The sequence below is a fragment of the Lynx rufus genome, unplaced genomic scaffold (assembly GCF_022079265.1).
Source record: "Lynx rufus isolate CCGP_SWC_20201006 ecotype Redwood Valley unplaced genomic scaffold, mLynRuf1.p SCAF_10, whole genome shotgun sequence".
NCBI classification, from domain to species: domain Eukaryota; kingdom Metazoa; phylum Chordata; class Mammalia; order Carnivora; family Felidae; genus Lynx; species Lynx rufus.
In genome coordinates, this window is record NW_025814824.1 from 80,209,512 (window position 1) to 80,231,414 (window position 21,903).

Below are 21,903 nucleotides of genomic sequence, written 5' to 3' on the forward strand. Positions count from 1 at the left end.
CAACCTAGAAATTGAGATCACACCCAAAATCTTAGTTCATTCTTTTTTAATCTCTTCGAGTTTAAAGCACTAAAGATAATTTCATATATGTAGCACTTTTCATAAATTAGGTTCTAAATTATATTTGTTATTACTGTAGTAATTTAAACTGTCACTTTAAGTCCTTTTTTGCGCAAATTATATTCTAAAAAACAGTGAGGCATATTTGGAAATTATTTTTGAAGATTAGTCAAAATTTTGATGTATCTGTTTACAATTCATAATTACATTATTTACATGACTTTGGGTAATGCTTCCCCTCCCTCTCAGAGACTCATATTTGCTGTATTCAGAATAAAAGATTTGGTTTTTAAAGATACTTGCAGCTCAAACATTATTTGAATTATTAAGATCTCTTCTAGCTCTTCAATTCTATGATTTTATGATCCCTATCTTACAAGACCCAAGACATTTCTTTTGTGTTATTTTAAAAGCACTGTACAAGTGGTTTCGAGGTATATTTTATGATTCAGTCATTTTTAAACGATGACAGAAATAAAATCTTGTAAACAGTGACACACCTCGTGTTAGATTTATTAAGCTTTCAGAAAACCTCAGCCAGAAGAGGGCTCAGAAGTACCCAATCATATCCATGCTGGTACGGGCACACTGGCCAATGATCACTGCTACCCTCTTTCCATTTCTTTACTCTTGACCTATAGGAAGTGGTATCTTTATGTTTCAAAATGAAATACATATATAGCCAACTCAGTACAATATAAGCCAGAGTGGAAAGTGCAATAAACTGGTAATCAGTACACCTCTGATAAAAAATCCTCCAATGCCTTCCCTTTTCACTCAAAGCAGAAGTTAAAGGTTTAGTGCTTCCACTGCCCCCCTCCCCTCCACCCACCCAGTACCTTGATGTGAATGAGACACAGGCACCTTTTGCTCTGGGCAGAAGCAGACCCAAACTAGGATGCATGGCTAGGGGGATGCACGGGCTGGATTTCAGCCTCAGTTCACTGGCTTGGGTGGGGGCTGTCTACATTGCACAACTGTATACAGGGGTCTTGCAGAGCTCCTGTGATGACCTCCAAGGCTGTATATGACCTTCCTTGTCATTCATGGAGCTCCAGGCACCCTCCTGCCTCAGGCATTTGCACATGCGGCTTCTCCATCAGGAACATTCCTCAAGATATCCACCAGCTTGCTTCCTCACCTCCTTCAGGTCTCTACTCAAGTACCACCTTCTCAGTGAGGCTCAAGCCTGACCACTGTATCTAAAATTACAACCTACCCCTTCTCCTTGTCTCCTTTCCCTGCTTTATTTTGCTTCCTATCAATCATCCAACCTATTCACTGTATGCAGTATTTTACTTACCATGTTTGTCTGTCTCTCCATAACTAGAATGTAAGTTTCACAAGGACCTGGATTTTTTTTTTTTTGCTTTGTTTTGTTTTATTATGGTCTGTTGCTTTATCCCCAGAACCTGGAACAGTATCTGGTACATAGGAGGTACTCAGTACATAAGCTGCGTGAATGAATAACAGCACTTAATATATCGTATTGTGATGGTTGGTTTCTCGAGGGCAGACACCATGCCTTACTCAACTTTGCCTGCCCTAACCTCCTTCACAGAATTAGCATGCTTAAACGCTTACTGAAAATCTACATGCTTAAACGCTTGCTGAAAAAAATTGTGTGAAATAAGTCATACCTTTAACCAAAGCTTTCTTCTTCAGGGCTGAGACAATTGAACGAAACTGCGGGTGGGTTTTATCTCCCAGGGAAAGAGCGTAAGCAGCAATGGCCAGTGTAAAGGTGCTCTGGGCTGAGAGGGTATTTTCAAGCAGAAAGGTGTCAGCTTTAGTGATAGCCGTGTTGATTTTCTGGAAACAAGAGCAGAGGGTACCTAAGTTTGTCAAGCCTCAACCTGTCAACTGATGCGAACCACCCCCGGGGTGGGGGCACCATCCTGGGGCAGGCAAGGCGAAGGGTGGAAAGAAGACTGTCCTCATAGAAGTGGATGGTGTCTCACTGGAACAAATCCCTCTGGGAGAAGGAGCAGAGCCTAATCTCAGAAGGGAAAACGTGCTCGTCCAAACTGGGTTAGGCCTTTTGCCCCTGGCAAAGGGCATCTCTGGAGACGTTTTCGCCTTTAGTTTCTGCTTCCCGCAGCAGATGCAGCCCCTGGGAAGGAGAAGCCAGGCCTAGACTTTCACCACTCCGCCTCGGCAGAGCTGGGACAGACTCACATTTTCAAACAGAGTTTTACTAAAGAAAACCATAAATAGCAGGAAAAGAACCAAAAGCTACCAAAGTGCTTTTTGATCCTAAGAATTCCTGGGAACATCGTCTCTATTACTCGGTCCCGACTTAAGTGCGTGAGGAGGAAGCCGGAGTGATGTCGTGGTCATCTCTCCTGGCTCCTCCCGTCCCAGCTCCACTGCCCCTCCCTCACGCACCAGTGGGTGTCAGCTTGTCCTCTAGGCCCCTGGGAACTTGTCCTTGTTGACTGTTTTGCCTCGTTAAGTATAAATAACAATTCTCTTGGAAAAAACTACAAACATTATTTTGTTCTGTGGCTGAGACCCTATAACTCCCTTTGGGATTTTCCATGTCTGTTCTCTATGCTGGTTTGAAGGACATGTCTCATTCGCTTCCGATTTGTAAGCAGGCACATTTGACCTCAGTGTGGGATGGTCTCTCCCCCGATCAGGGAAGCTCCTGCTCCCTTGGAGTCCTTCACATTGATCCACGGAGGCGAATCCTCTCCTCTCTCCCCACAACTTCCAAGCAAATGAAATGGCACAGCCCAAAGAAGCAGACAGGCTATCGTGTGTTCTCAGAGGTTCCACAATACGAGATGCCTTGGGTGTAGGGTAACAGTCACATCCGCATCAGAACATTACCAGAGATGCAGGCAGGAGGCAGAGGAGACACCGCCATTTTCCCATGTCAGCCAAAAGTTACTGGTTCTACTGTCAGCTCCACAGTTTGCTGGCCTGTGACACTGGACAACTGAATTCACCTTACCCAGGGTCTCTACTACCTATCATAATTCTGAAATCCTTTGATCCTGAAACTAAATTTATTTTCAAGGTGGCCCCTCCCACTAAATGGTTAGGAAACAGAGGATGGGTGTTGGAGAAAGGAAACTCTTACTTACCACCAGGGAGCATATATCAAAAGCCTTTCTAATTCCAATCACAGCAAAGGCTGTCAGATATAAGGTGTTCTCCCGGGCTTCGACAGGCAAGGTACCCTACAAGTAAGCAATGTTTTAAAAACAGAATGAAATGGCATCCTCACAGTAAAATGACCTGGGTCTAATCTCCGTTTTGAGCCTAATCTCGCCCTCTCCCTTCATCATCAGTCCTGCAGGACTGCTTGCCATTTCTCAGCAAGATCTGGGTCTTTCTTACTTGCATATGTTCACGTGACTTTCTCCTCCTCATCTCCCCCCTCTGAAGCTCCAATTCATACCTCTTCACCACAAACTCTCCCCCTCCTTCAAGACTCTGTGAGGGACACCTGGGTGGCTTGGTTGCTTGAGTGACCGACTTGAGCTCAGGTCATGATCTTGCGATTCATGGGTTTGAGCCCAGCGTTGGGCTCTGTGCTGACAGCTCAGAGCCTGGAGCCTGCTTCGGATTCTGTGTCTCTCTCTTTCTGCCCCCTCTCCGCCCCGCTCGCACTCTGTGTGTGTGTGTCTCTCTCTCTCAAAACAATAAACATTGAAAAAAAAGTTAATGGGGCGCCTGGGTGGCTCAGTCGAGTAAGCATCGGCTTTGGCTCAGGTCATGATTTCATGGTTGGTGAGTTCGAGCCCCATGTCTAGCTGTGTGCGGACAGCTCAGAGCCTGGAGCCTGCTTCAGATTCTGTGTCTCCCTCTCTGCCCCTCCCCTGCTTACACTCTGTTTCTCTCTCTCTCTCTCTCAAAAATAAATAAACATTAGAAAAATTTCAAAAACTATTTAAAAAAAAAAGACCCTGTGAAAATGCCACCTCCTCTCTGCGGCACTATCCAGCCTCTGTTCTCCCATGCTATTTCCTCTTAGGGCAGTAACATTCCAATGCGATGCTTATAAGACCTTCCAAAGTGCCCTCTATTTACCTCTCCAGCATTATTTCACGCCACTCACCCCCTAGCTCTCTCAGCCCCAGTTATTTGGGTGAACCTCCCTCCCTCTCCACCTCAAAATGCCAGGCACACTGTTTGCGTCAGATGGAACATTCTTCCTGCCTCCCTCCTACGTATTTCCCAGGGTCCTGGCCAAGTCATTTTCTTCAATTCCCCCACACCAGATTAGATCCCCGGCTTTCAGTGAAACTGTATTTCCCTTTTCTTAACATGCATCACACACTTGAAATAACTTGCTCGTGTCTGACTTCTCTGCTAGACCATAAGCTTTATGGCCTCAGCGACCACATTAGTTTAGTTCACTGTTGTGTCTCTACCATGCAGCCCTTAGTTCCCATTCAGTAAGTGTTTCTCGTATGAATAAATGAACACACACAGTTATATGTAGATTAGTGTTGTGAGTATGTAGAGCCTACTTTCCTTACCAGCGTGTGAGCTTCTCTGTGGCGGGCCATCCTTCCCACACCTCCTCCCAGATTGTGCTCAAAATAGACCCTTGCCTGTATTAGGTGCTCAGTGAATGGTTGTCGAATAAATATGGATAGATGGATGGATGGATGGATAGGTGGGCATCTTAAGTAAAACATTGTTGTAGTATTTTACTCTTCAAATAGCACCTGCATGGTGTCAGTTGCCCTCCATTTCTTGTGGGAGTCCTAATCTGCTATTGGTGCAGCAGAGTACCATTATGAGCCCCATGTTAGCCAGGGAGGGATTGGGTTAGGGCAGGCAAAAAAATATAAAATAAAATAAAATAAAATAAAAAAAAGGCTGTTGAATCTTAAAGGAACATTCTAAGGAGCAGAAGATACTGTAATGACATTTTGGAGAGATACTATAATTGCTTTGTAATTCAAGTTTATAAGTAGATTCTAATCTTAAACAACACTTTTGTTGCAGTTTAACAAACTGACCCCAATCTCTCTTACTAACAGGATGTAAATAGAGTCTCGCCTTTCATGACAACACCTTGCAGCCTTGACCTGTAAGAGGGCTCTGAACTTCACATACAGGTTCTCTACCAAGGGTGTGGGGACATATTAGTACATTTTACCTGTTCTGAGATCTCTAGCACTTACACCCCATGAGCCACCAATGCCTGTTGCACAAGATGATGTCAAAGACATCACTCACGTGACCTATACTGAATTTTCTGAACTTTCATATTCTTTGCTTGTACATGACAGGAGTTTCTTAAAGGGTTACGTATGTTTTCTCTTCTTGAAACTCCTAAAATAGGATGAGAACAAAACTCAAACTTGTAAATTAAACTGTTGCTAATCTGTATACTTGGTTTCCTTACCTGTAATTTTATTGGTTGATAGTCCGAATTCTCCTTGAAAGATCCATTTTCTAGTTGACAATTCTCCACCAGCCACAATAAAGTATTACAAATTGAATTTTGGTTCTGTTCTATGTATTTATTTAATTGTCCAAGCACTCTTAAAGCAAAGGCTGTTAACCTTTAAGACAAAATCACATGACGAATATTTAGATGTTCAATCCCTATGGGCTCCCAATTTATAGTGTGTTTTAGTTAATACAATATTTATTCTTTAAAAGAAAATAATATTTTTAGTCATACAGTTCTGAAGTAAGTTGTCACCATTGCACAGAGGAAGAGAAGATTTTAGGAAGATCTCCAAAAGCATTCAGTCAACAAATGTGAACAGCACATCTTTTGTGATTGCAATATTGTTGACCAGCACACAAACTAAAAAGTGGTGCCTGATGATTAAAAACAAAATTACTCTAAAGTTAAAGACAATAGTGGTGAAGCAAATAGTTTTGAGTCAGGGCATGGACACATGAACTTGAGACATTGAGGAGCAAAATCCTAAAACTCTAGATTGTAAAATGGGTAAAGCTGTCTAATCTAAAGTCTTGTCCAAAGCCTGAATTTTCCTCCTCAACATTCATGGGAGTGTTTGCCTCGCTTCTCCTTGAGCCATGCCATTGATGCAGAACTCACCACCTCACAAGGAATCTTGAACTATCATGATCACTGAGGTGTTTTGGTTTTTTTGTTTTGTTTTGTTTTTGCTTTTTGAAGCAATGTCAGTCTTTACTAAGATCTCTCAAATAATACGTAAGAGTATCTAATTCATAAGCCCACAACGCCTCTACTCCCTCCTCCCGCTCCCGTTCTCTCTCTCCGAGCTGCCAAGAGCTGCCCACTCTTCGGCCCCTCAGGTGCTTTTGAAAGTCAGCCCACTTGACTTTCACCCTCACTTAAGAAATTTATTTTCATTTTTCTTTCTACAAGGAATGATGCATTATTTATTCTACATACTTTTTTTGTATCTTCGTTATATTTCTCAAAAAAATATTTTGAAAGTATTCAAGTACTGACCATTTTCTTCTGTGTATATGTTTCTCTCAAGGAACTTGTAGAGTTGGGTCTGGGAAAGTACCCAAATATTTTTGTGTTTCTGGCTGAACTCAGGCTTGCCTAGAACTCTTGAGAGGTATTTACTGAGAGGTGTCTACTGAGAGGTTATTGTATCTTCTGGGGGGAAAGGGGATTTTCTGTTCTCCAGGCATTTAGTCCCCAGCTGCTGCTGTGCTGGTTTCCAGTCTCACCAACACCAACCCCTTGCATCCTGGTTGGTATCCTCCAGTCGGCATGTTCCAGGGGTCTATGTGTCTTTTAAAATGTGCCACCCACACATGGTTAGACCCACTTCTAAGGTACAATCCATGGGACTTGATCACTGATTGGATATAGAACAAAAAGGAAAGGGAAGATTCAAACTTTAGTATAGAGTATTGCTGCCCACATATTAAGGAAACAAAAACAAAAGAATAAATTTGGCATGGATTATGTCTGAAGGGCTTTGATTCCCAGATCCCTAGAAATATGGATCTGGAGCTTAGGAAAAAAGTTAGGCCTTGAGACATTAATTAGGGAATCACCTGTGTAGAAATTATGGAAATCATGGGTTAGGATGAGATTGCACAATGAGAAACTACAGAAAATAAGAGGGTCAAGAATGAAATCCTGGGGACTGTCAGTAGTTAAAAGGGCATAATATAAAAGTCAGTTATTCCAGATTGTAAAGTTCTTTTTTTTTAATTTTTAAATGTTTATTTATTTTTGAGAGAGAGAAGACAGAGTGTGAGCAGGGGAGGGGCAGAGAGGGAAGGAGACACAGAATTGGAAGCAGGCTCCAGGCTCCAAGCTGTCAGCACAGAACCCATGAACCGTGAGATCATGACCTGAGCAAAAGTTGGACACTTGACAGACTGAGCCACCCAGGCGCCCCGTAGATTGTCAGATCCTTAAAAGTGTTTCACACAGTTGAATCTACAAGGCACCTGGAACACCATGTTTTCATTAAATATTTCGTCAGCACATGATAGCATTTTTTTGAAAGCAGATTGCCTTGTAGCCTTTCAATTAATTTCAATGGTCTTTCCTTCAAATCATCAGAAATAAGGAGGTTATCATGCTTCACTAAATAAGCACTTCGTGAGCACCTGCTATGTGTCAGGTATGTACCAGGCACGAAGAACACTTGGAACTGCCCATGTGGAGAGTACATTCTAGCGGCAAGATAGACTACACGTGAGATAAGTAAGAGTGTTAGTGACAAATTTTAAGGAGAAAAGGAAAGCTTGGGATGAAATGTTGGGATGAGAATGAGATTAGAATGATTAGCAGAGGCCTCGCTGAGAAGGTGACTTTTGGTAAAGACCTGAGGGAGGTAAGGGAACTAGGCACTGATGCCTGGGGAGGAGCATCTCAGACAGAGGGAACAGTCAGTGCAAAGGCCCTAAAGTGGAAGCATCCCGCTAGGTTCAAGGAACATCGAAGAGGCCAGTAGGGCTTGCGTGGAATAAAAGAGAGAAGTGAGGGATGCAGTTGGAGAGGTGAGGCGAGGCCAGACCAGGTAGGGTAGTTCACAGTAAGAAGTCTGGTTTTTACCCAGGGTAAGTTGGGAAGCTCCTGAACCGTTTCGAGTGATGTGACCTAACTTATGTTTTAACAGGGTCACTCCAGCAGCTGTGTTCAGCATAGACAAAGAAGGGCAAGGGCTGAAGACAAAAGACAAGGGGAGGCTAGTGCAATAACCCAGGTAAGAAATGATATATTACTTGGTCATCAAAAAGAATGAAATCTTGCCATTTGCAACAACATGGATGGAACTAGAGTGTATCATGCTAAGCAAATTAAGTCAGAGAAGAGTAAATATTGTATGATTTCACTCATATGTGGAATTTAAGAAACACAACAGATGAACATAGGGGAAGGGAAGGAAAATTCAGATAAAAACAGAGAGGGAGGCAAACCATGAGAGACACTTGAATACAGAGAACAAACTGAGGGTTGTTGGAGGGGAGGTGGGTGAGGGGATGGGCATTAAGGAGGGCACTTGTTGGGATGAGCACTGGGGGTCGTACATAAGTGATGAATCACTAAATTCTACTCCTGAAACCATTATTACACTATATGTTAACTAACTTGGATTTAAATAAAGTTAGAAAAAGAAAGAAAGAAAGAAAGAAAGAAAGAAAGAAAGAAAGAAAGAAAGAAAGGAAGGAAGGAAGAAAGAAAGAAAGAAAGAAAGAAACAAGAGTGGCTTGGACCAGGATGGTGTGATGGGGTTGGTGAGAAGCAGCCAACTTCAGGATATGTTTTGAAGGTACAGCCAAAAGTATTTGCTGGATCGGATGTGGCTTGTAAGAGAAAGAGGGCAATGAAAAATTACTAGACTTTTAGCCTGAGCAACTGGATGAATGGACTTTCCATTAAGACCGTTATTCTTTAGTTAGTTAGGCAACCATTTTATGAAAATGCAAATCAAAACCTTTATACTCACCAAGTGCTAGCACTGCCACCCTTCCACATGCTGTAAGAAGAGTCAGCATTTCTGTAGGACATGATGCTCACCATCCCTACGAGGCACCAGAGAAAGAACACAGTGCTTCACTGACCTCTATCTCTACTCACAGAGTGCTTTATTAGCTCCTGGGAATGGTAAACTTCCTTCGGTGTTGGGCAGCACGCATGTGCTCTGTGGCCAACGTTAAATTTCTCAAAAGAAGTATGTGAACTGCTTGAATGGGGAATTATTAAGTAGAACATTCTGAGCTCATTCAAGAAGTAAGGAAGTGCTCTGTAGAGGTTGGAAGGCAGATGTCTTGTCTCTCGTCCAGGCATTTTGGTAAGTTAAGCCAAAATGCTACAGAAAATAGTGTTTATTTATGTAGTTGCATCTACCTCACGATTCTCTTTTTGTAGAAATGCTTTTACAATCATGTGTTTGTATAATTCATAAAATTATATATTGGTTTAATGGCACCATTGGTTTAAGAACCACAAGATGTTTAGGTATAATGTGTAAAATGGATTTTTTTTTTTACCTTCTTTTAATTTTTTCCTCAGGTTCTGGTTTTGAATAAGTGAATTAGTAGAAAAAATGTTCCAATTTTTTCCTGCTTCCAGGTAGTGAAAAACATAGAATACTGGGACAATGCTCATCAGTTCTGCTTCTGCATTCCCCTTGGGGAGGTGGGTAAGAATGTCAATGCCTTCCTGACTCAGAACTGTAGACATGACCTCTCCTATAAGCAGTCCTGTAATAGACAAACAAACAAAAACTCAAGGTAGACGAAATCAATTGCTATCAACTTCTGAGTAATGGTATATTTTAAACAGAGAGCAGACTTGGGGTGTCTGGGTGGCTCAGTAGGTTAAGCGTCCAACTTCGGTTCAGGTCATGATTTCATGATTCATGAATTTGAGCCCCATGTCGAGCTCTGTGCTGACAGTTCAGAGCCTGGAGCCTGCTTTAGGATCTGTGTCTCCCTCTTTCTTTCTCTCCCCCTCCCCCCACACACTCTGTCTCTCTCTCTCTCTCAAAAATAAACACTAAAATTAAAAAAAATTTTTTTTAAATACAGAGAAGAGCAACTCTCTCTGTTCTTTCCTTTTTATCTAAGCAATTGAATTCCTTCTTAGCTGGGGAGAGACAAAAAAGATCTGGTCAGGAATATGGATTTAAAAGAAACACCAAGGAGCACCCAGGTGGCTCAGGTGATTGAGTGTCCGACTCTTGATTTTGTCTCAGGTCATGATCCCAGGGTCATGGGATTGAGCCCCACCTGGGGCTCTACTGAACATAGAGCCTGCTTAAGATTCTCTCTCTGCCCCTCCCCTGCTCTCTCTTTAAAATAAAATACATTAAAAAAATTAAAAAAGAAAGAAACATGAAGAATAGCCTTAAAAATAACCACTCAAATATGGTGGTAAGATGGTATAATGTAGTGGGCAGATTACTGCATAGAGGACATGGAAAATTAGTTGTCGTTCAACCTGATAGCTTTAGACATTGTAGACCCTATTAATCAATTGCTCCCACAAAGGAAAGCAAAAGCCTGGACTGTGAGGGCTTTGTCCATAACTCACCATGCAATGTTGGGCAAACCAGTATTTACACATCCAATAGGATCGCACATGATTAGAAAAGTTGTTCCCTGGGGTGCCTGGGTAGCTCAGTCTGTTAAACATCTGACTTTTTTTTTTCTTTTAATGTTTATTTATTTTTGAGATAAATAAAGAGAGAGAAAGACAGACATACAGACAGACAGAATCCAAAGCAGGCTCTAGGCTCTGAGCTGTCAGCACAGAGCCCGATGCGGGGCTTGAACTCATGTACTACAAGATCATGACCTGAGCCAAAGTTGGAAGCTTAACCGACTGAGCCACCCATGTGCCCCTAAACATCTGACTCTTGATTTCAGCTCAGGTCATGATCTCAAGTTTTGTGAGATTGAGCCCTGTGTCGGTGCTGATAGCGTGGAGCCTGCTTGGGATTCTCTCTCTCTCTCTCTCTCTCTCTCTCTCTCTCTCTCTCTGCCCTTCCCACCCTCACACTCACTTGCACGCTCTCTCTCTCTCAAAATAAATAAATAAACTTAAAAGTTTTCTCCAGTACTAACATTCTGTGAGTCCAGGGCTCTCTCTGAGCTAAAATGTAGTCGGAACATTCTATTATTTTAATGATATGTTATTGACTTATAAAGGCTAGGGACGAGGGAAAGCCCACCAAAGCTTCCCCTTCCGCCAATGTACCAGAAGGAAGAGAACCCCTTTGGGACTGATGTTGTGTTTCAGTAGAGCAGTGCACCCCTGGTGAGGCCACGTGTATGTCGAAGAGCCTTGTCTGGTGCAAGAGTGGTCGCTAAGATCATGGAAAGTTTTAGAGAAGTCTTTGGGTCAATGACAGCCCCCCCACCCTCCATCATGGGAGCATGAACCTCTATTTAAATCAGGCCAGTGGAAGAAGACGGTTGGAAAAGTGGTTGGAGGTTTGAAGGTGGAAGGGGTAGAGATGGATTTGTATATGCTGCTGAGGATAGAGGAGGAGAAACAGAATAATCACGAGGATATTTGATGGTAGTGCGAAGCATAAAGTGAAATGAGAAATAAAAATGGCATATGTCAATTTACCTTTTACGCTCACGATCCTTTTGACTTTTGTTTTGGGGACCAAATCTAACGGTATCCTGTATGGGAACTCTTTTCGTCTACTAACGACACCTGAAAATTAAAAAAAAAAAAAAATTAGATTGGGGTGGTTGGGCGGATCAGCTAGTTAAGCATCTGACTCTTGATTTTGGCTTAGTTTGTGATCCCATGGTTCATGACATTGAGTTCTGCATTGGGCTCTCTCTCTGCCCCTCCCTCCCTCTCTCTCTCAAAATAAATAAATAAACATTTAAAAAAATTATTGGATTTACACAGAATTCCTGAGGGAGCACCAGTAGCAGATTATTTATAATATACCAGCTTCCAAGGAATTGTTTTAAAAGACTCTTTTATAATAACATTAAAATCTAAAAAGGAAATTAAAAATAATCAAGGATTTTTATCAAACCCTAGGCTTATATAATCTCTTTAAATAGAGCATTCAATTTAACTGTAAGCTTCCTGGTCATTACAAGATAGGAAATAAATAGGATATATAAATTTTATCCACCAGAAAAAAGGAGCACGCCGTTTTGTCCAAAGAGAGAAAATTATTCTCAGAACTGAAAGCTAAAAATAACTAAAGTAATTCCTTAGTCAAGGGTACATGAGATTATCTCCTTTGGGAAACATGCCCTGAAATTCTTTCCAATCTCGCTTGATTTAACTTAGACACTTTTGCTCTATGCGCAATAACAGAGTTTTAGCATACCTGTATCAGAGCATTTTTCTACTTTAATCGTTGGTTTATTTCACAAAAATGACATTTATCATTCTATTGGTAGAACAAGCACTCTGCCGAGCTCTTAAATGCATTGTTATACTGGATCTTACAACAATCCTGTATGCCAAGTCTATTGTCATTATTTTTATTTTATAGATGAGGAAACTGAGGTTTGGAAAGCAACTTGCTCAAGGTCACAGAGCTGTGCAGATGGGGCTTGGATCTGAGCTCAGGAAGTTTTACTGCAGAGCCCACAGCAGTCACCACAAAGAGACCCCCACCCCCCGACACACACACACTATTGTCTTTCCAAGAAAGCTCTGAGGGCAGGAACCATCTCTTATTATAAATGTTGTAATCCCAGCATTTAGCACAGTCCCTGGCACAGGGCAGATGTTAACAGAAAATAGTGACCTTTTGCCATTCAATGGACAAGCCAGAGGACTTTGCAGAAGAGACAGGAATGTTCCTCAGGTAACTTCTTTCTTCACTAACCTTTAATAAATGCCGAGGATATAATATTGAAATAAAACTCAGTGAAGACATTTAAGAGGTTTGCGGTGTGGTTGAAAGAGCATGGGGTTCAGAAGGAGCTCACTCTATACGTGACACCGGGCAGGACACTTCAGCTTTCTATGCCTCACTGTGCTCCTCAGTTCAACAGAGGCAATCACATTTTCCTCCAAGGGTTTTTATGAGGGCGAAAGTAATACAGACAAAGAGCCTGGCAAACAGTTCATGCTCAATACATTGTACTTAATGACAGTAGGCTCTCTGAAATTATCTAAATTCGATCCCCCACTATTTTTCCACTGATGCCCACTCTTGACTATGTCAATTCTCATTAGCAACTGTGCTCCCAGATGGAAAAGGTACAGAAGAGAAAACTAAAACTAAGAGAAGTAAATTTTACTCTTTGTCAGAAAGCATGATAGAAGACTCATCAAGACATCACATAAGAAGCTGGATGCCAGAGGTGGGGCCCCTGGGAGGCACAGTCGGTTAAGCGTCCTACTTCAGCTCAGATAGTGATCACAGTTCCTGAGTTCGAGCCCTGCGTCAGGCTCTGTGCTGACAGCTCAGAGCCTGGAGCTGTTTTGGATTCTGTGTCTCCCTTTCTCTCTGCACCTCCCCCACTTGTGCTCTGTCTCTCTCAAAACTAAATAAACATTAGAAAAATTGTAAAAAAAAAAAAAAAAAAGGTAGATGCCAGAGAGATTAAAACATTTACGAGTTAAATCTGTAAAACCAATAGGATACAACATTATCTTTGTGAACTAAGGGTGGGGAAAGACTTCTTAAAGATTACCCCCCAAATATATAACAGCCTTAAGGTAAAATTATAATGAATTTGACCGTATCAGAGTAAAGGATTCCTGTTAAAATTATTGCTCAAAAAAGTACACCAGGGACAAAAATCTTAGTATATGTGCTACCAAAGCAAGCACATCAGAGACAAAAATCAATAGACGAGAAAACCCAAATGGCAAATAGGAAATAGGGCAAAAGATAAGAATAGGTAATTCACAGAATAGGAAGCGCAAATGGCCCATAAACATATGGAGAAAGGTTAAAAATCATTTGTAATCAGAAGACTCCACATTAAAGCAACGAGATATTGTATGCCCAAGCGGCACATTTTATAGATGCAGGTAATAATACCAAGTGTTGGTAAGGATATAGGCAGATGACAAGCTCTATGCAATGCTGGTGGATCTGAAAGCAGCACAGTGGTTCTGAAGACCGATATGACAGCCGTAAATAATATTCAGGATATGTATGCCCTTTGACAAACAAACAAACACTTAAAAAATGGAATTCTATAAAGTATCATACTGGTATAGAAATTCCAATATATAAATATTGGAAGTATTTAATAAAATCTCCAAACTCAACTGGACAGAATTACTTGTCATCTTTACCCTATTTAGCTCTCCAGAAAGTAACAAAGCTGCTTAAATCTAAATTGTCTCAAACAATAAGGGAAAAAAATCAGATGGCAAGATTGGAAAGAGACATAGACATATTATATATTTGATCAAGATGTTTGATGGAGAGATTTATCTCCAGATAAAAGATCATTCCCATCGTGTGGCCCTGATGTCCATGCCTGGGATGTGTAAGACAGGGCCATTTTGGGTACAGGAGGCATTAAAGGTACAAAGGAAGGAAAGCCCAAGGACACAGTGGCTCTGAGGCTTGATTTATCTGCACGAGGCCCCAAACCTCAGGATTTGTAATATCTCTACCCACAGATCCTTCACAATGGACAGGCTGGAAGAAGGTCTGTGGGAAGATAAAATTAAAGAAAAAAGTTAGCATATGCATGTAGGATGAATTTTTCTTTTTGTTACTCTGTTGAAGTCATCCTTAGTATGCTTATGATTCTCAGCTGATTTAAATGTAAACGTCTGAATTCTTTGCTTTCTCAGAGGAAATGGCTTTCTTGATGTGTAAGTAAACTTTTTTTCTCATTGCTATATCACTGAAAGAAAAGGAAAATGATTTGATGCAATAATAAGGTAAATTTTAACCATTTACTAAGGACTATGGAAGGCTGTCTTCTTTGTTGTTGAAAAGAATTGTTAGTTGAACACATTCTAAATTTCATATATATATATTATAAATATAAGTATTTATATTTACATATTTATTTCATGTATGTATATACTTAGGCCTTGATTAGATGCTCAAATGTTTGCAAAATTCTAACTGTGAGAAGATTCAGAATATCTTTATTGATGGGTAAAATCAGGGAAGCAGGAACAACGAGGAATGGGTTAGTTAAGTGATTAATCAGCATTTTTGTGTTTTCACATCATGCATGTTAAATTAGCACATAGATGACTTTTTCTTAGGTGTTCTTTGGGTTGATGGCTCTATAAGAAGGTATTGTAAATTATTATTGTGATAGATACAAAATGACTAATATATAAGAGAAATCATGCAATTATTACTATTTCAATGCTTTGCACTAAAACGAATGGAATTATTTTTCTTTGTTCTAAACACGTTCAGATTACAGTATAACACATGCTATCAAGAATGTCAATGAACTAAGAAGTGGTATTTCTGATCCCAGACAATTAACATTAAAAAAATTTTTTTAATGTTTATTTTTGAGAGACAGAGTGCAAGCAGGAGAGGGGCAGAGAGAGAGGGAGACACAGAATCTGAAGCAGGATCCAGGCTCTGCACTACCAGCACAGAGCCCGACGTGGGGCTCGAACTCACAAATTGTGAGATCGTGAGATCGTGACCTGAGCCGAAGTCGGTTGCTCAAACAACTGAGCCACCCAGGAACCCCCAGACAATTAACATTTTAAAAAACAGTGTTTCAGGTTACCTATACACTTGAATTTCTAGGGCAAAAGATAACATATAAAATACAAAATCATTTTGCCTACCATAAATACCCCTTGGGTCCAGAGTAACACCAGCATAACTTTCCTTTTTGACACCTTCTGGCTAAAAAGGCAGAAAACATTCAGTCAAGAATATAATTAAACTTAACTCCCTCAGTTAACTTGTTCCTCATTTAACTGTAACTTAATTTGTTCACTGGATTTTGGATGCCCCCTTCAAATGACAAAACAACATAATTAAATATATATGACCTGAATTCGTGGATCAACTTGACCACTTTCTGATTGAAAAATCATTTTTAAAGGTCAAATATGCTTAAATATTTACATTCATACATGCAAGGATAAGATTTTCTGGCTATTTTCATAATAGAGCAAATACGTAAATAGAAGTTATTATAAGCCAGGTAATTGATCTAAGTGCTTTGTATGTATTAGCTCATTTAACCTCAAAAAATACTCTATGAAGTAGATGATATTATTACTCCCATTTGATAGATGAGGAAAATGACACATAGAGAAATCAAGAAACTTATCCAATGTCACACCGCTTGTAAGCAGTAGAGCCAGGATTCAAACCCAGAGAGCCTGTCTTCAGAGTCTGTGCATGGAAACACCATGCAAGGATGCATAGAGCATGCCTTGGACAAAATAGGTCAGTACATGTTTACTGAAGTGATTTCATGGCTTAAAACAGAAATCAGAGAATGAAGACCCAAGAAGGCCCAGTTCTGTCATTAACTAGCCATGTGACTCTTGGTGAGAATCTTAATCTTAGGAAAATAACATGAAAATATTCAACAGACTATGTGGGTAAATAGTACTTTAATAAATGATAGTTTCCTTTTTTACCCTGTTTACTCATTTGTAAATGGAAAATTTCTGTAGACTATAAATCCTAAACTGTAAATGCATGGGCTGTATCTTATCTACTGTTATATCTCCAATACCTGGCATAATGTCTGGCACATAGATTTTAAGACCTTCTGAATGTGCTAGGGGGAAAAAGCTTGAAAGGCTATATACCAAATTGTTAAAGCTGTATATCTCTGGGTGTGGGAGTTATCAGTGATTTAATTTTCTTCTCTGTGGTTTTTCAGTATTCTATATTTTCTACAATAAGCAAGTATCATTGTTTTCTTTACATTTTAAAACACTATGTCAGACTTAAGGAAAAGTTATGATAATAGTAAAAAAAAAATCTGAGATAACCTCCCCCCCAGTTTCCCACAAATGTTACCATTTTATTACATTTACATTATTCTTCTCTGTGTTCTTTCTGAACCACTTAGTGATAAGTTGCTGACATTTTTTTTCAGACTGAAAAAAGTTGGTTTTTTTTGTTGTTATTGTTCTTTTCCTTTCTTTTTAAAAATTTTAATTCCAGTGTAATCAACATACATCATTATATTAGTTCCAGGTGTACAATATAGTGATTCAACAATTCTATACATTACTCAGTGCTCATCACGGTTAAATGTACTCTTAATTCCCTTTCTATGAAAAAAGTGTTTTTAAAAAGAATCAGAAAAAGCGTATTTTTCTTACCACCACTCGTAATGTTTTTACTAAGATTTCTTTTCCAAGTGAAGTCTCCAGTGAAAAGTTGATGTTGTGGAGGCCGATTTCCAGGGGAAGCACGCTGAAGGTCACCAAATGACTGGAGGAACCTTCTACTCTCTGGGACAGACATTTGGAGGGATTTATGCCCTGGTGGCCAATGGCTTGGCTTCCGGATGTACAGATTCCCTCCACGGTAGACATTTTAACACAGAACTGAAATATCACCAGTAAACAGTTACATTAAAACACTTTATGATAAGGAAAGTATGCCTGGACCATGTTTGTCTGGATACAAACTCTCCCTGATATTTTTACAGTGTTAAATAATCCCTTAGATTCTAAGGCAGAGGAGAAATGTGTATCAAAATCCTTATACAATTTAAACTAAATCCTCAAGCAATTACTTGACACTTGGGGTCTTATAATCATAGAATTTAAATATATTTCAATGTCAGCGGCACCTGGGTGGCTCAGTTGGTTAATCTTGGTTTCAGCTTGGGTCTTGATCTCATGGCTCATGAGTTCTAGCCCCCATTGGGCTCCATGCTGACAGTGTGGAGCCTGCTTGGGATTGTCTCTCTCTCCCTCTCTCTGCTCCCTCACAGCTTGTGCTCACTGTCTCTCTTTCTCTGCCTCTGCCCCTACCCTGCTCATGCTCTCTCTCCCTCAAAATAAATAAATAAACTTAAAAAAATATTTTGATTTCAAATATCTACTTTTTTTGCATCATAGTATGAGGGTGATCAATAGAAAACATTCAAGCATAGCATATACAACATTAGGAGAGTGAAATGGAAATATGTGTTCACAGAGGAATTGGTATTTAATCTGTTGGTAATTACAGTTTATTTGGGTATATTAAAACGGAATTTTATGGCATTTAGATTCTGCTATATACATTTAGAAATTTGATATAACCATTTAATTAAAATATTAATATTTAAATATTCCAAAAGTTATAGATTAGCATATTTTTTGAACTTATGATAAAAAATTTTAGAAGCTAATTCAAAATATGTCAATGGGGTACATAGCTTTCCCCTCAGCATTTAGAGAGCATGTAAGCAAACTTTTTGGAAACCGCTGAGAATGAAATTAGAGCTTTTTAAAAAATATAGTTATTATGTGGATGGAACTGGAGGGTATCATGCTAAGCAAAATTAGTCAGAGAAAGACAAATACATGACTTCACTCATATGAGGAATTTAAAATACAAAACAGATGAACATAAGAGAAAGGAAACAAAAATGATATAAAAACAGGGAAGGGGACAAAACATAAAAGACTCTTAAATATAGAGAACAAACAGGGTTACTGGAGGGGTTTGGGGAGGGGGGATGGGCTAAATGGGTAAGGGGCATTCAGGAATCTACTCCTGTAATCACTGTTGCACCATATGCTAACTAACTTGGATGCAAATTAAATAATACATAAATTTAAAAAAATAAATAAAAACTATAGTTAGATTTTTGGACACATTGAGTTCCCATATAAAGTTTTGTGACTGTGATTTTCAAATGAAATCAGTCACCCTATTGCGTAATTCTCTATTTAGCTGTGTGCTGGCAAAAGGAAGAGAAATGGTGGGTCCAACCATGGTTGGAGTTTTTCAGGGAGTGTACCCAGGAGTGAGAGAGAATTAAGGGAATTAACATGACTTTAACTAGTGTGGTTTATGATTATAGTGGTAGTTTATGGATTCTAACCTGAACAAGGAGCGAAGTAAAGACAGCAGAGGGCTAATGGATAACAAAGGAGTGACGAAGTCAAGGGATTGGAGGTTTCAGTGATGTGCAGACCTGTAGCTACAAAGTAACGGTGCGATGTCTGAAATAACTTTCAGAGGGGACCCGGACATCTACAAAGCAAAGATGAGCATGACTGGTAAAGACAGAGAGAGGGAAAGGGCTGTTAGATGCAAGACGATGAAGAAACTCAGAATCCAGGGACATAAATGAACTGCCTGTGAAGCCCTTTCTCTGAGCCTCCACAGTATACTGATTATCTTACAGACTTGTATTCCTCTTTAAATTGGAGTTATAAGAATACGTGTCTTAAGTCTGCCTTTCTTCATCCCTTCACTGAGCTGAATTTTTCTGTTTTTGTGTGTGTATGTGATCATTCCATGAATAGAATTCATATAAAATCAGAGAATTCTTCCTTTTTCCATTTATCTGAACATACCATAAATACCTACTCACCCGCATACCAGACATTCTATAGTTGTAAACAGTTCCTTTCAACTGGATCTGCTCCCCTCGTACAACAGAATATGGTATATTCATTTCCAGGAAGACGTCTTTGAACACCTGTGCCTTGAGAGTATCAGCAACACATATACCTTTGGTCCAAAGGGAAAGCAAAGTAGAGGCATATTAGGGAATTCCTATTAATGCCTTATTAGTACTACTACGTCTAAGAATTGCTTTCCTTCAAGGAAAAAGGAATACTGTATCATATTTTTCTCTGTACTGTCATGTCCTTGAATTTTCCACTCATTGATCTTTATTTCAATAATTGTTGGTATTAACAGAAAACTTCATTTCCCCAACAAATATTTAATTCTATTTAAGGCATGAGGATGTTTATCAACTCAAGTACCAAATCTCTTTTTGGATATGCATTATTGGCTCTATTTAATGGGTATAAAATTTTGATTGTGGAAACCACGATTTTAAAGAAATAAAAAATACAAACAGATGAAACCAACCCTGAAGTGATTTATAAAGTACCTCCACTAAATCACCACAAAAGGGAATTAGCCCAAGGGAAAAGTAATACATTTGCTTCTAACTCTACTCAAGCTCCCAGTCACTGAGAAAAACAAAGGAAATGGGAAATAGACATTAGCATTTATAAAATGCTCGTCAATATGGTCAGAGATATGGGCATATCCAAGTCTTTTTGTAGTATATTAAAAAGATATTTAACAAATGACACCACTGAAGTCCTGGGTGAGTTTATAAATTATAACAAAAAAACCACATTTTGCTAACAAAATCACTCCTTAAATGAGCATACAACTTAAGTTTGCTTACCACTATTTGAAATGCCAACACCTTGAATTTCCCAGGTGGTTAGAGAATCAGGTAGCACAAATTGCAATTGGCTTCTGAAAATTAATGTGTTAATATTCAAATACAGTGAAACATTGAGTAGCCCAATTTGCCCCCATTCGCTAAACAGAATGTTTGCTGCCTACTATTTTAGAAGAAAGAAAAAATTCACAATAAAGCAAAATGACATCAGGTGTTAAGGAAAAATCAAACCAGAAAAATAGATTCATTAACTCTCCTACTTGTTGCTTGTTTTTAAATATTTCACTTGTATGAGAATTCAAATTCAGAAAGATGCCTTGGCAACACCGCAAACTCAAAACATACAGAAAAAATATTTATCGTGTGCTATGTTCTAAAATAGGGAAGAAAGGTAATGCATCTTAACGGTGCTCATAACAAAGTCAACATAAGTAAGAATTTCTTTTTTTAATATATATTTAGGGAGAGAGGGCAGGGTGGGGGAGGGAGGTAGAGAGAATCCCAAACAGGCTCTGCTGTGTCAACATGGAGCTCGACTAGGGCCCAATCCTGAACCATGCATGACCTGAGCTGAACTCAAGAGTCAGATGCCCCACCGACTGAGCCACCCAGGTGCCCCCATAATGAAAACATTCTGATTAAGATTAAGCTTATACATTTATTTCTTTGACCCAACAAACAGCTGTTGTCCACCAACTTTGAGTCAGGCATAGCACTAAATACTGAATATGCAGCACTTACGAGATAAAAACCTATTCTCAAATAGTTTATAGTCTAGTAGAAGAAACAGTTAAGTGAATACATTGTAGTTCATTGTAATAACTGTACCAATAAATCATTTAAAAAGTTCAGAGCCAGTGTGCATTGATTCAACACATTTGTTTGAGTGCCTCTAACAAGCTGGACCCTATGCCAGGTCTGGAATATAAAACAGTAATCTGAATTTAGTCTTTGCCCTGAAAGAATCCTTCTCATGTGGGAGACAGCAGGTAGACAGGCCATTATAACACTGTATGATATAGGCAACAGGGTTGATTGGGAGGGGTAATTACCCCAGTCACTGATAGGGTGGGGGAGAGTGGTGGGAAGGCTTACCAGAGGAAGTGCTAGCCCCGGGGGAATGTCAGCTGCAATGGGTGACGCTGTGGAGGGAAAATTAGAGAAGACGAGGGTAGAGACGAGGAGACCCATTTTAAGACTGATGCCAGTGTTGGGCCTTGGGGCTTGAAAAGTCGATGCCTTGAGCCCCCAAGGAACAGTGATGCTCAGGGACTCAGCACTGTTCATCACTGTTTCCAATGCCTGGGATAGAGTAGGCATTCCCTAAGAGTGTGTTGAAAAACAAGAAGAGAATCTTTCTTCTTATTAATCAGTATTTATTTCCTAATACAGATATTTCAGGATGAAAATGCCTGCTTAATTCTCTCTCTGCCTCTCCTCTATTCTCTCTCTCTCTCTCTCTGTCACAAAAATAAATATAAAGAAAGAAAGAAAGAAAGAAAGAAAGAAAGAAAGAAAGAAAGAAAATGGGGCACCTGGGTGGCTCAGTTAGTTAAGCATCTGACTCTTGATTTCAGCTCAGGTCATGATCTCAGGGTTTGTGAGTTTGAG

General features: G+C 39.7%; 1 protein-coding gene across 1 annotated transcript in view; it reads right to left on the minus strand.

Annotated features, from left to right (window-relative positions):
- The window catches only part of C5 (complement C5), an 84,421-nt gene that overhangs the window by 23,566 nt on the left and 38,952 nt on the right, over positions 1-21,903 (minus strand). Inside the window, exons 19-28 of the mRNA XM_047099723.1 lie at positions 20,293-20,366; positions 19,456-19,595; positions 17,240-17,467; positions 15,734-15,794; positions 11,585-11,674; positions 9,496-9,708; positions 8,952-9,027; positions 5,432-5,591; positions 3,153-3,248; positions 1,701-1,872 (exon numbers count right to left, since the gene is read on the minus strand). Of these exons, the coding sequence (XP_046955679.1) occupies positions 1,701-1,872; positions 3,153-3,248; positions 5,432-5,591; positions 8,952-9,027; positions 9,496-9,708; positions 11,585-11,674; positions 15,734-15,794; positions 17,240-17,467; positions 19,456-19,595; positions 20,293-20,366 (1,310 nt within the window). The remainder of the gene's footprint in view (positions 1-1,700; positions 1,873-3,152; positions 3,249-5,431; positions 5,592-8,951; positions 9,028-9,495; positions 9,709-11,584; positions 11,675-15,733; positions 15,795-17,239; positions 17,468-19,455; positions 19,596-20,292; positions 20,367-21,903) is intronic.